Source organism: Prionailurus viverrinus, chromosome A1 (assembly GCF_022837055.1).
Source record: "Prionailurus viverrinus isolate Anna chromosome A1, UM_Priviv_1.0, whole genome shotgun sequence".
Lineage (NCBI taxonomy): Eukaryota > Metazoa > Chordata > Mammalia > Carnivora > Felidae > Prionailurus > Prionailurus viverrinus.
Window position 1 is genome coordinate 136,872,813 of NC_062561.1, and position 13,884 is coordinate 136,886,696.

A 13,884-nucleotide genomic window follows, 5' to 3' on the forward strand; every position below is an offset into this window, starting at 1 on the left:
CTCAGCTGTCTGATGATGACACTTTGCTGGGGGCAAAAGGGAATCTTAGTCTAACATTATCTCAATCTCGAGGATCCTGTAAGTCTACTTCCTTTACCTCAACTGCCCCAAGATGTATGCTGGCAATCATCCTCCAAGCTTATGGCCCCCCTGATAAGCATCTGCAGGGTCTCATGACTGAGGTTTTATTAAATATTAATAACTGACATTTCCCTAGCAACAGCTAGCCCCTCAAGGTCCTGGAAACCTTGCTTTCAAAATACCTTAGAGATTTAGTCTATCCCTGACCCCCTCCTAACATGAGGGTATATAATGAGTTACCCCTCACGACCCCATGAAGCTCTTCCTGCCCATGGGTCCTGTCCCCATATTTTAATGAAATCACCTTTTTGCACCAAAGATGCCTTCAAGAATCCTTTTTTGGCCATCGGTTCTGGACCCCCCCGCCGTCACCCCAAAACTTCATCAGTAGATGATGAAGAGATCCTTTTGAAAGGTTTTATTATCGAAAAATTCGAACCTACGCAGAAATGAGACGGTAGTATTTAGCCACCACATATCTACCAGTGCTTCAGCGCTTCGACATGTGGTCAGTCTTGCTTCATCGTAACTATTCCATCTTTTCCAACCCCTCCTCCAATTACATTGAAGCAAAACACAATGCATCCATATTCCATCTCTAGATACAAAGGGGTAATTTGAACACTGATAGCTGGAATCTCAAAGCTTGCTGATCTCCCCGTATGCCTTTTTTTCAAGCGTATTGCAATGACAACATCTTTGCTAATGAAGGACTACGACTGGATTCTTTTAAGAGCTGGCCCCACGCGTTCCCTGCAGGAGTTTCAGCTCTGGTCAGAGCAGGTCTTCTCTATACAGGTGAGTCGCTAGTTTCTGCCAAGCTCTGGTCTTGCTCTTTCTTATGTCCACTTAAACTCCATTGATACCTTATGGTCCTGGACTTGTGTTTATCTAGACTCAACAGTCTCTGCTTTTCTTTTTTAAATGTTTATTATTTTGAGAGAGAGAGAGAGCGCTCACAGGAGAGGGGCAGAGAGAGAGAGGGAGAGAGAGAATCTCAAGCAGGCTCTACACTGTTAGTGCAGAGCCCAACATGGGGCTTGAACCGTGAACCATGAGATCATGACCTGAGCCGAAACCAAGAGTTGGATGCTTAAGTGACTGAGCCACCCAGGTGCTCCTACAATGCCTTTTACTTTCTACACATTATTCTCCAACCCTCACCCCCTACCAACCTTGGCTTCCCTGGAAACTGTCACATGACCTTTGTACTTCCCTTCTGCTTCTATCTCTGTAAACTGAATTTAGTAGTCACGTGGCCATACCTACCTATAAGAGGAGCTAGGACGTTGGTTCTTTTTCCTGGATGACTAGCAAAAAGGGGGGTTTCTGTTACCATGGAAGAAAGAGAGATACCGGGAGTGTGGATAGCAGCCTTTGCCATACTCTATTTGGAAGAGAACATCAGGAAATTCTTGTGTTTTAGGTAAGTTTTTTTTTTTTTTAATGAAAGTTGATTTTTTTAGTCATCTCTACACCCAACATGGGGCTCAACCTCACCACCCCACAATCATGAGTCACATATTCTTCCGACTGAGCCACCTAGGCTCTCCCAGGAAGTTCTTCTTTATGATTTCCAACCATGTAGCATCTGCTGTCAGTTGGTAATGTTCTCTGTTTAGTTGTTGGTCCTCAGGCAGCTCCACTCTGTAATCCAGAGTGGGTTGGTTCTCCTCAGCAAAATATCTGTATGAGTACAGCAAGGTGATCAGAGAAAAGATAGTGTGCCCTTCCTAGGTATCTTGCTGGCCATTGCCTTTTTTTTTTTTTTTTAAGTGACCTCTAGGCCCAATGTGGGTCTTGAACTCACAACACGAGGTACAGGCTCTACCAACTGAGCCAGCCAGGTGCCCCTTGCTGTCCTTCTTTAGACCAAACACACACATGGAGTGATGATAGCAGAGGTCCATGCAGATCTCGTGCTGAGCGGTCAAGTAGGTATCAGAAATATCACAGGGCGTTGTGGGGTACGGGAATGCTATGGTCACTTTAGCAGACCTATTCCATTGGTACAAAAAAAATTTTTTTAAGATTGCACATTAAAAAAAAATTATTTATTTTTGAGAAAGTGGGAGACACAGAATCTGAAGCAGGCTCCAGTGTCTGAGCTGTCGGCCCTGAGCCTGACGTGGGGCTCGAACTCGTGAACAGTGAGATCATGACCTGAGTGGAACAGAGGCTCAATCGACTGAGCCACCCAGGTGCCTAGTACAGAAAAATCTTAATGCCTCACATTCTTAAGCATTTAAAAAGACATCCCCCCCCGCCCCCACCCAGCCCCGCTTTCTCCATACTCTATTCTTTCTCTTGTCAGTGTCCTCACCCTCTTCCTTTTCAAGCCTCCAGCTCTCCCCACAAATCTGAGTCCTCTGACCCTTTTAAGATTTTGCAATCTCTAAGACCTTGTAGTTTTGTCCAGATACAAAGGGGGGGTTTTCTTCTGCCCTAGCTTTGCGGTGCCTACAAGGGTCCAAGAGGAGAAGGAAGATGATGGATGTTCCATTTCTATTTCAATCATTTGGTGGGTTCTAATACTAATTTCCTTTCAGAGAAATAATTTCATAAGGCGACTTGATGCTGCTTGTAGTGAAATAAACCAGGGAATCATGTAGTAAGAGGCACTTGATTCTTCGTGAATTTACTTATATAAGGGGTGCTACATTTCCTCAAAGATTTTTCCCCTTGAGCTCCAAATACATTCTTTCTGTCCTATTCCTTAAACAAATACTTACTGAGTGTTTAATAAGAAGTGCTAGGTATTTTTCTAGGTCAGTGAGATTCATGAGTGAGCAAAACGGACAAAAATCTCTTGCTTCGAGGAGCTATAATTCCACATTCTGATTTGCAAATCTCTCTCTCCATTAAAGGAAGATGGGACAGGGAGAGGGTGTTCATCAAAGTGCCTGGTACCTTAGGAGCATTTGGTTCGTTAGTTGATTACTCTGTTGGCCAAGAGAAGAGTCCTACATAGAATATCACCTTGCTGGTGACCCCAACTGTGACTCTGTCGCAAAATCCGATTGGAAATGCGAAGAGCGTTTTGCTCATAAAGGCTTCGTGATTGTTATCTGTGACAGTTGACAAATGCACATACAAGTGGATGGAATTTCCTTACTTTTAGGCATGAAGGACATCGTCCAGTGTTTCTTCTGCGGAGGATGTATGGAGAACTGGAAGGAAGGTGATGACCCATTAGAAGATCATGCCAAATATTTTCCCAAGTGAGTGGAATGAATGTTCAGTGTCTGTGAATTTGGATGCACGTTTAATAATTCTCCCTGTCCCCCAGTTTTATTTTCTAAGTCTTCACCTATCTCTTGGATTCATGTTATGTAGCATGGGTGTTTATTTCTTTCATCCTCTTGCTCTTGTGGCATCCTTCACATGTAGAATTCCTTGCTACATGTGTAGTTCTGGTTAGAGCAATAATTTTTACATTACAAGTTTTTATTATCATGACTATATAAATGCTGTGCAGAGCTAAACCTTGTAGTAAATTAACACTTACTTTTCCTCCCTGTACAACTTTTTTTTTTTAATTTTTTTTTAACGTTTATTTATTTTTGAGACAGAGAGAGACAGAGCATGAACGGGGGAGGGTCAGAGAGAGGGAGACACAGAATCTGAAACAGGCTCCAGGCTCTGAGCTGTCAGCACAGAGCCTGACATGGGGCTCGAACTCGTGAACTGTGAGATCATAAACTGAGCCAAAGTCAGATGCTCAACCAATTGAACCACCCAGGCACCTCCCACCTTTTAAAATATTTATTAAAGAAGGTATAGCCATTTGCTTAGTTTTTTATATATAGTTAGTTCATCTTCAAATTCTCCCAAACGTTTAAACCTCCAATCCTTCATTTGGACCTACAAGATACCCCAGCATTTTCATTTTCTTGAAAGGGTCTGTCCTGATGTCTTCTGACCTGATCCAGTATGAACTACTTGTCCTGTAGGCACCTGGGATCCCGGGATCTTCCCTCACATTCATCCTGGGTATTCCCATTTCTTCCCTCCTGTGTTGTAGCTCCCGCTTGCTGGATCTAATGCCATCCTCTTGGTTAATTTACTAGTGCAGAAGATTATGCATATATTTATACTCCAAACCCCACACTTGTGTTTGGGTAGTTTAGCTAGTTTTAGTACTCTAGGTTAGAAGTCCTTCTCATTCTGAATCTTAGAAGCATTGCTACATTTCCTAATAGCTTCCACTGTTGCTGTTTAAAGTTCCATGCCTTTCTAATTCTTAATCCTGTGAGTGCCAACTACTCTACCCCTCTCTGGAAGCTTTTAGAATTTTCTGTTTGTTTCCAGTGTTCTAAAATTTCATGAATGAGGAAATGCCCATTTCTTTAATATTTCTTTTCTGTGAATTTTTTTAAAAAAATGTATTTTAGAGAAAGAGAGTGTGAGAGGGAGGGAGGGAGGGAGGGAGAGAGAGAGAGAGATTGAGAGGATTAATTCCAAGCAGGCTGCACACTCAGCACAGAGCCTGATGGAGGGCTCAATCCCACAATCCTTGGATCATGACCTGAGCTGAATCCACAAGTTGGACACTCAACCCACTGAGCCACCCAGGTGCCTGCAAGAAGAAATAGGTTCTTTTCACTTGGTAATTAGTAAGAGTTTTCCCAGAAATACATATTAATACATACAGATCTTCAAATACTTCCATCTAATTCTAAGATTCTAAAGAGGATACTGCTTCGAACAGGTTTTGACAGGAGTAGTTGTTGAGTTCTTCTTTATTATTTGGATTTAGTATCTAGTAAACTGTTGGGAACAGTAAGGACAATTTTTTTTATTAAAAAAGTTTTTTTTTTAATGTTTATTCATTTTTGAGACACAGAGAGAGACAGAGCATGAATGGAGGAAGGTCAGAGAGAGAAAGGGAGACACAGAATCTGAAACAGGCTCCAGGCTCTGAGCTGTCAGCACAGAGCCCGATGCGGGGCTCGAACTCACGGACCGCGAGGTCATGACCTGAGCCGAAGTCGGCCACTTAACCGACCGAGCCACCCAGGCGCCCCAGTAAGGACGTTCTTAATTCTTGGACAGATTAGTGAGGATGTAGTCTAATATTATTTAGAACATTTCTGGGAATCTATCAAACTCCCTTTTCTTCTTCCTCTTTTTTTGAAAAAAATTATAGTTGATACATAATACGTGAATTTCAGGTGTACAACATAGTGATTGAACATGTTATGTAGGCTATGCTCATCACAAGTGTAGCTTCTTTTTCAGTCGAAGTGCAGTTGACACTATGTTAGGGGTTTCAGGTGTACAATGTGGTGCTGTGACAGTCTAAACCACAACGTAGCTATCATCTGCTGCCATCTGCCTTTTTTATTTTCTAATTTTTAATTTTTTTTATTGTTTATTTATTTTTGAGAGAGTGCAAGCACGGGAGGGACAGAGAGGGAGGGAGACACAGAATCTGAAGTGGGCTCCAGGCTCTGAGCTGTCAGCACAGAGCCCGATGCGGGCTGTGAGATGACCTGTGAGATCATGACCTAAGCCCAAGTGGGATCCGTAACCAACTGAGCCACCCAGATGCTCCTATCTTCCTTTTTTGGGAAAAAAAAAAAAAAAAAAAAAAAAAGGAGCAAACTAGGATGCCTGCACTAGAGTACCTAAAATATTTACGTATGATTTAAAGGACTGTAATAAACCAATGAATCCATCCGTAAAGTTATGAAATGGAACATTACTAATTCTTTAGAAGGTCCCTCTGTGCCCACCCTCCCCAATTCTGATATCCTCATCCTTCCAATCCAGAATTAAACATGATCCTGAATTTGGGGTTGTTCCTTTGCTTCTCTTTAGGGTTTTATCAACTAAGTGTATATCCTTAAACATATTTAACCGCCTGTTCTTCAAGGTCAAATACATGTAAACATACTGCATGGTTGTTGTGTGATTGTTTTGTTTCATATGTTTTTTGAGACTGATCCATAATTACATGTTGAGCTGTAGTTCACTTGTCTTCACTGCTGTGTTCGTATGTTATTTTATGAATATATAAAATTTATCCATTTTTTTCTTGATTCAATACCTGGCTTGTTTTTTTTTTAAATTTTTTTTTCAACGTTTTTTATTTATTTTTGGGACAGAGAGAGACAGAGCATGAACGGGGGAGGGGCAGAGAGAGAGGGAGACACAGAATCGGAAACAGGCTCCAGGCTCCAGGCTCCGAGCCATCAGTCCAGAGCCTGACGCGGGGCTCGAACTCACGGACCGCGAGATCGTGACCTGGCTGAAGTCGGACGCTTAACCGACTGCGCCACCAAGGCGCCCCAATACCTGGCTTGTTTTTGAAGTGTTGCAAGTAATGCCACTGGGAACATTCTTGTATGTATTTCCCAGGGCTCGCGTTTGTTACTCTAAAATACATAACCATAAAATTGCAGGGTCATAGGTTTGTACCTATTCACCTTTGCTAGGTTATGCAAAACGTTTTTCAAAGTCGTACCAATTGATTTTCCCACGAGCATAGATGAGTTTCCACTGGTCTGCTTCCTCACTTGGTATTGCCCAAATTTTAATTTTCATCATACTGAAGATATTTAGCATAATTTCATATTTTCTGTATAACTGCCATGTTCTTTTCCTTCAAGAGAATGTGTCTTGACTATTCTTTGCCCTTGGCTCTTTCATAGAGAATATATGAAATGTTCTTCCCTATCCTTCATAATATTCCTTATTTTTAAGTCATTATCTAATATAGACCAGCTTTACTATAATCAGTTGTTACATAAGTGTTTTTTGAAATCATTTTTTTTTTTTTAACTTGAGAGAGACACACCACACCAGTGGAGGAGAGGGGCAGAGGAAAGAGAAAGAAAATCTTTTTTTTCTTTTAATTTTTTAAAATGTTTATTCATTTTTGAGAGATTGAGAGAGACAGAGCATGAGCGGGGAAGGGGCAGAGACAGAGGGAGACACAGAAGCCGAAGTAGGCTCCAGGCTCTGAGCTGTCAGCACAGGGCCCAACGTGGGGCTCGAACTCACGAACTGTGAGATCATGCCCTGAGCCGAAGTCAGACGCTCAACCGACTGAGCCACCCAGGCGCCCTGAGAAAGAAAATCTTAAGCAGGCTCCACACTGAGCATGGAGCCCGATGTGGGACTCTATCCCACAACCTTGGGATTAGGACCTGAGCCAAAATTAAGAGTTGGACACTCAACTGACTGAGCCACCCAGGCACCCCGTTTTTGAAATAATTCTACTTTTATATTTATGACTTGACATTTAAAGTGAGTTTCTGGTAGGCATAGTTGTGTCTTTGATTTTTTTTTAATAGTCTAATATCTGCTTTCTAATGGGGGTGTTTAAAAAATGTATATTTAATGTAATTATTGATATGGCTAGATTTAAATATACTATTTTGATACTTGCTTTCTATTTCTCCCATCTTGTGTTGACTTTCCTTCTTTCCCAATTGTTTCTAATTGTTTTTTTTTTTTTTTTTAAGTATTCCGTTCTATCTACTGTTGGCTGATTAGCTGTGCATCTTTATTTTGGCCTTTTACGGCCTGCTCTAGAATTTACACTATGCATGTTTAATACATTACAGTCACCTTCAAATACTATTATAAGACGGGACATAGAATGTATGAACCATATAACAGTAGACTCCTGTTTCTCCGCTCTTACGCTTTGTGCTTGTGTTGTCCTATGTTTTTACTTTCCACATATGTGACAAATCTCACAATACAGTGTTAGGTCTTTGCTTTCAACTGTTACCTTTTAAATACATTTTAAAAAGAAGAAAAGAATATTTTTTTTCTTTACCATCCAAGTTAAACATCCAAAGCACTCTTCGTTCCTTTACGTCCATCTGTTACCATTTTGCTTTTACGGAAGAACAGTGCTGGTCTGCTGGCTACCAAGTGTATTGGCTTTGTATGAAAAAGTCTCTATCTTATCTTCCTTCAGAGTCCTTTCCTTGATGGGTTTGTCAGTATAGTAACCTTGGACAGAAAAATTAAAAGTCCTACTTGCTGATGGGGCCCCCTGGGTGGCTCAGTTGGTTGAGCATCTGACTTTGGCTCTGGTCATGATCTCACAGTTAGTGGGTTTGAGCCCTTCGTCGGTCTTCTGCACTGTCGGCACAGAGCCCGCTTCAGATCCTCTGTTGTCCTGTCTCTCTGCCCCTCCTGGCTTGCGCTCTCTCTCTCTCAAAAATAAATTTTTTTTAAGAAGTCCTACTTGCCGTTTACCTGCAACTATCCTTTTATTCCTGGACTCCTTTCCAACCATGTAGGAAAATAAGAATGTATTATCCTTTGTTTTGATTCTGCAGCATGAAAATGAGCCTGAGACAGTTGGTTGTTCCTAGTTATCCAATTTATCTAGTCACTTCTATAGTTTTCATGTGTCCAAGGTAATCATTGTAGAACTCTTTAGAAATTTCCCCCTGGGTTCTTCAGGCAAACATCATACCTGGGTTTAAAGGATATCTACACCCAGTTTGATGATGTCTGGCAAATAGCTTTTGTTTCAAATTTTTATTTCAAACAAATTTAAATTCTAAATTCTAGTTAACATACAGTGTGATAGTGGTTTCAGGAGTAGAATTCAGAGATTCATCACTTACATATACCACCCTGTGCCCATCATAACAAGTGCCCTCCTTAAATTAATATCCATCACCCATTTAGCCCATCCCCGTACCCATCTCCCCTCTAGCAACCCTCAGATTGTTCTCTGTCATTAAAAGACTCTTATGGTTTGCCTCCCTCTTTTTTTTCTCCCCATGTTCATCTGATTTGTTTCTTAAATTCTGCATATGCATGAAATATATGGTATTTGTCTTTCTCTGACTTACTCACTTAGCATAATACATTCTAGCTCCACCTATGTCATTGCAAATGGCAAGGTTTCATTCTTTTTGATGGCTGAGTAACATTTCATCTTCTTTATCCATTCATCAGTTGATGGACATTTGGGCTCTTTGCATATTTGCCTACTGTTGATTGTGCTGCTATAAACATTGGGGTTCATGTGCCCCTTTGAATCTGTACTTTTGTGTCCTTTGGGTAAATACCTAGTAGTGCAAATGGTTTTTAAGTATATTTGTGGTTTTTATCTACATTCATGTTGATGGAGCTCTTTAGAAAATAAACTTTCGATTTGAGAATGACTTTAGATTTAGAGATCAGGTACAAAGATAAAACAGAAAGTTCTTATATTCCCATACCCAGTTTCTTAAATCATTGTGGTATGTTTGATTTAAATCACATTGGTATGTAGCCAACATTGGTACATTACCATCAATTCCAGCTTTATTTACATCTTAGTTTTTCTACTCAGGTCCTGTTTTTTGTTTTGTAATTCATAGATGGAGTTTTCTTCTCTGTTTTTGAATCTTTAGGTCCATTTTAGTAAGTTTCATGGATGCGTATTAAATGTGCACTCATTCCTCCAAATTTACTGGCTGTCTGCATTGTTATTTTGTGAACCATTTGCATTGCTGTTGCTGAGAACCATTCTAAATGTTTAATTTTTGCCGTTAAAAACTTGGTAACAGTGGGGTGCGTGGGTGGCTCAGTCGGTTGAATGTACGACTCTTGATTTCAGCTCAGGTCATGATCCCAGGGTTGTGGGATCGAGCCCCAGGTCTGGCTATGTGCTGGGCATGGAGCCTGCTTGAGATTCTTTTGCCCTCTGCCCTGCTCGTATGCATGTGCACTCTCTCTCAAAAAAGAATCCCAAAAACAGAAAACACAGAATTTTATTACAGTATATTTGAAAACCTAATGCAAACATTTAATTGCATACAACTGTTCTTATAACTTTTAACTTTGTGCTTAGTTGTCAGTTTCTCCAAAATCTGAAGTCCTGTGCAGAAGGGATTCCAGACGATCACAACCACTGTGAACTTTCTGAATTAACGGTAACGAACATCACCTTGTGAATTTTAACAGTATGTGATCATGTGATAGAAAAAATTGGTTTGTTTGTTTGTTTAGGGAGAGAGCTGGAGAGGAGCAGAGAGACACTGAGAGAGATTCCCAAGTGGTCTCTGTGCTGTCAGTGTAGAACCCCGTGTGGGGCTCAGACTCACTAATTGTGAGATCATGACCTGAGCCGAAACTGAGTTAGATGCTTAACTGACTGAGTCACCCAGGCACCCCTAGAAAATGGTTTTTGAACAGGAATTGCTCATCCTAAATAAGGAAATACGTTCTACAAATACCTATTAAGCACCTATCGTGTACTAAGTATAGATGAGGATACTATAACAAACAAGACCTAAAACTTAGCTTCACGAAATGTAGAGTCAGTCCCTTCTACTTTGGGGCCCAGACTCTTAGACTTAGATCTGATTAGCATCCAGGCTACCTGGATTCCCTATGTGATCTTTATTTGGAAGACATGAAATTTGACTTGGCCTTTCTCTAGGGCTCGGAAGATAATATTTTTCTTTACAAAAGCAAATGACCAACTGATAAATCCAGATCATAGGCTGGTCCCTTTAAACTGAGAAATCCTACACTGTTCTCTGAGATCAAAGTCACTGTTAACCTAGTACAGATGCACACACCTCTTCTTTGAGGCTGTATGTTAGATCTTTTATGTCTTTCATTCTACGAAAAGAAAACAAAGTAACTTGATCTGCACTTGATGGAAAAATAAAATTGAAGAAGAAAGTCTGGGGATATCTCAGTAACTTATTTTGTAAGAAATACGATCGTTCCATATCCCAGGTATGTATATTAAAAATGTGAATAACTATGGTCAGAAGCTGCACTCAGTTATGTTTGGAGGGCCCCTCTCGTTGCACACGTTGTGGTTCTGGTTGTCTAGAGAGGAACCACTGCCCGATTCACCTGTAGCATGTGTCGTACATGGGCCACCTAGGAGACACTTGAGGGTATTTGCAGATCATTTATTGTTTCATATTTGTGCTGCTCTCTCCTTCACCTGGCATAAACATCTGGGCGGGGGGGGGGGGCGGGGGCGGGGGCTTTGTTTAGATGTTTGGTCCCCAGCTGTGACATGATGCCCTACTGTCTTACACAGAATTTGATTTAACAGAGCATTTTATTTTCAAAGGACACCACAAGTGAAAGCTATGGTCAAGATTCAGCAGCAGTTAGTTCTGTAGTACCGGGTAAGGATTTCAAAGCGACACAGGGGATGATACGCATGTGTACCTCTATTTGTGTGTAGCAGATTTGAAGAGAGAGAGTACATCTTTGCAGCTCTGCCTTTTTTCTTCTCTCCACAGCAGCGGCCCAGGGTGAAGCCCAGTGGCTTCAGGAGGCGAAGAATCTGAGCGAGCAGCTGAGAGAATCCTATACCAGTGCCAGTTTTCGCCACATGTGCTTGCTTGAGGCCTCTCCCTCTCTGGCCACCGACCACTTGCTGGGTTGTGATCTAGCCCTGGCTTTAAAACACATCAGCAGTCCTGTGGAAGAGCCCGTGGTGTTGCCGGAGGTCTTTGCCAACTTGAACTCTGTCATGTGTGTGGAGGGCGAAGCAAGTAGTGGAAAGACAGTCCTGCTGAAGAAAATAGCTCTTCTATGGGCATCAGGATGCTGTCCCTTGCTGAACAGGTTCCAGCTGGTCTTCTATCTCTCCCTTAGTTCTACCAGACTGGACCAGGGGCTGGCCACCATGATTTGTGACCAACTCCTAAAAACGGAAGGCTCTGTCACCGAAACGTGCCTGAGGAACATCATCGAGCAGTTAAAGAATCAAGTGTTATTCCTTTTGGATGACTACAGAGAGATGTGCTCAGTTCCCCAGGTCATAGAAAAACTAATTCAAAAAAACCACTCAAGGAGCTGCTTATTGATTGGTGTACATACAAACAGGGCCAGGGACATCCGCCGATACCTAGACACGATTCTGGAGATAAAAGTGTTTCCCTTCTATAATACCATGTATTTATTACGGAAACTCTTTTCACACGATATGAGTTGTCTGCGAAAGTTTATGGTTTACTTTAGAATGAGTGAGAGTTTGCGGGGAATTCACAAGACTCCTCTCTTTGTAACATCACTGTGTGCTAACTGGTTGCAGTATCCTTTGAACAAAGCCATTGATGGTGTGGCTGTTTTCAAGTCGTATATAGAATGCCTTTTCTTAAAGCACAAATCTAAAGCTGAACTTGTCAGAGCAACCGTGTCCTCTTGTGGCGAGCTGGGCTTGAAAGGTTTGTTTTCATCTTGCTTTGAGTTCAGTGATGATGACCTTACAGAAGCAGGAATTGATGAAAGGGAAGGTTTAGTCTCGTGCCTCTTGAGCAAATTCACAGCCCAGAGACTAAGACCGGTCTACCAGTTTCTAAATCCCGCATTCCAAGAATTTCTTGCAGGGAAGAGGCTGATTGAACTTCTGGATTCTGACAGGCAAGAAGATCAAGATTTGGGACTCTCTTATTTGAAACGAATTAACTCATCAGTGAAGGCTGTAGGTCTCTACAGCACTCTTTTGAATTACGTCTCCTGCCACCCTTCAACAAAGGCAGGGCCAAAGATTGTATCTCATTTGCTTCATTTGGCAGATAGTAAAGAGTCATTGGAGATAATATTGAAAAACAATAACTACTTGAAGCACCATCCAGAAATTTCAGAGCAGTTGGAATGTATGAGGTCAGTGTGGCAGGTATCTCCAGAAAGTTACTTTTCCATCATTTCAAACCGGTTACTGTCTCTTGCCATAAAAATTGCTTACCAAAGTCACACTGTTGCTGCCTGCTCTCCATTTATTTTGCAGTTCCTTCAAGGGAAAACCCTGAATTTGGATGTACTTAATTTACCGTATTTTTTTGACCACCCAGAAAGCCTATTATTGTTGAGGAGCATCCAGGTCTCCATAAGAGGAAATGAGGTACACACACTAGATTTGTCAATCTTGGAAACATGCATAGACAAATCACAGGCACCGACTGTTGATCAGGACTGTGTTTCTGCCTTTGAATCTGTGAGTGAGTGGAAGCAGGATATAGCTGAGAAAGAAGAAAACATAAAGCACTTTGAGAACCTGAGACTCGCGAAACTACCAGACATCAGTTCTGGCTACTGGCACCTTTCTCCAAAGCAGTACAAGATCCCCCTTCTGGAAGTGCATGTGTCTGGAGGGGCCACTGTGAACCAGGAGATGCTCAGGGTTCTCACAGTCATTTTCTCAGCCTCGCAGTGCATCGAACTCCATGTACAAAACAGCGGGGAATTTATGGCCGGCATCAGCCCTGCTCTGGAGCAGAGTAAGGACTCTGTCACCAAGTGCTCAGTGTTCTGCCTGGAGCTGAGCACAGCAGAACAGGAATTGCTTCTCACCCTGCCTGCCCTGGAGTCTCTTCAAGTCTTGGGGACAAGGCAGGTACCAGGTACACCTGAATATATCTTAGATGACTATTCTGATGTGTAATTTTATTTTCTCACTCTTAGTTTTAGGTTGATGGAAACTTCTGAAAGCATGAGACCATAAATGCTGGCTGATAGAATAGATACAAGATAATCCTTTGACAAAAAGGGAATTAGATGACAAAAAAAAAAAAAAAAGATAACCATTGGCTAACCTATTTTTTCAATAGGATTAGTGAAAGGCCTCTGAATAATAGAATGCTTTTTGAATAATTGACATAAAATTAAAATATTAACCAATGAAAGCTTTTTTCTTTTTTTTTTCATTTTTTTTTTCAACGTTTATTTATTTTTGGGACAGAGAGAGACAGAGCATGAACGGGGGTGGGGCAGAGAGAGAGGGAGACACAAAATCGGAAACAGGCTCCAGGCTCTGAGCCATCAGCCCAGAGCCTGACGCGGGGCTCGAACTCACGGACCGCGAGA

At 41.6% G+C, this 13,884-nt stretch overlaps 1 protein-coding gene across 7 annotated transcripts in view; it reads left to right on the plus strand.

Moving 5' to 3' along the window:
- The window catches only part of NAIP (NLR family apoptosis inhibitory protein), a 42,668-nt gene that overhangs the window by 9,500 nt on the left and 19,284 nt on the right, over positions 1-13,884 (plus strand). For all 7 annotated transcript variants that reach the window (XR_007153028.1, XM_047863112.1, XM_047863196.1 and 4 more), the window contains 5 exons: positions 760-879; positions 3,203-3,302; positions 9,896-9,977; positions 11,141-11,198; positions 11,316-13,421. Coding sequence is in view for 6 of the 7 variants with exons in the window: in XM_047863112.1 (XP_047719068.1) it covers positions 760-879; positions 3,203-3,302; positions 9,896-9,977; positions 11,141-11,198; positions 11,316-13,421 (2,466 nt within the window). In the remaining variant the exon portion in view is untranslated. The remainder of the gene's footprint in view (positions 1-759; positions 880-3,202; positions 3,303-9,895; positions 9,978-11,140; positions 11,199-11,315; positions 13,422-13,884) is intronic.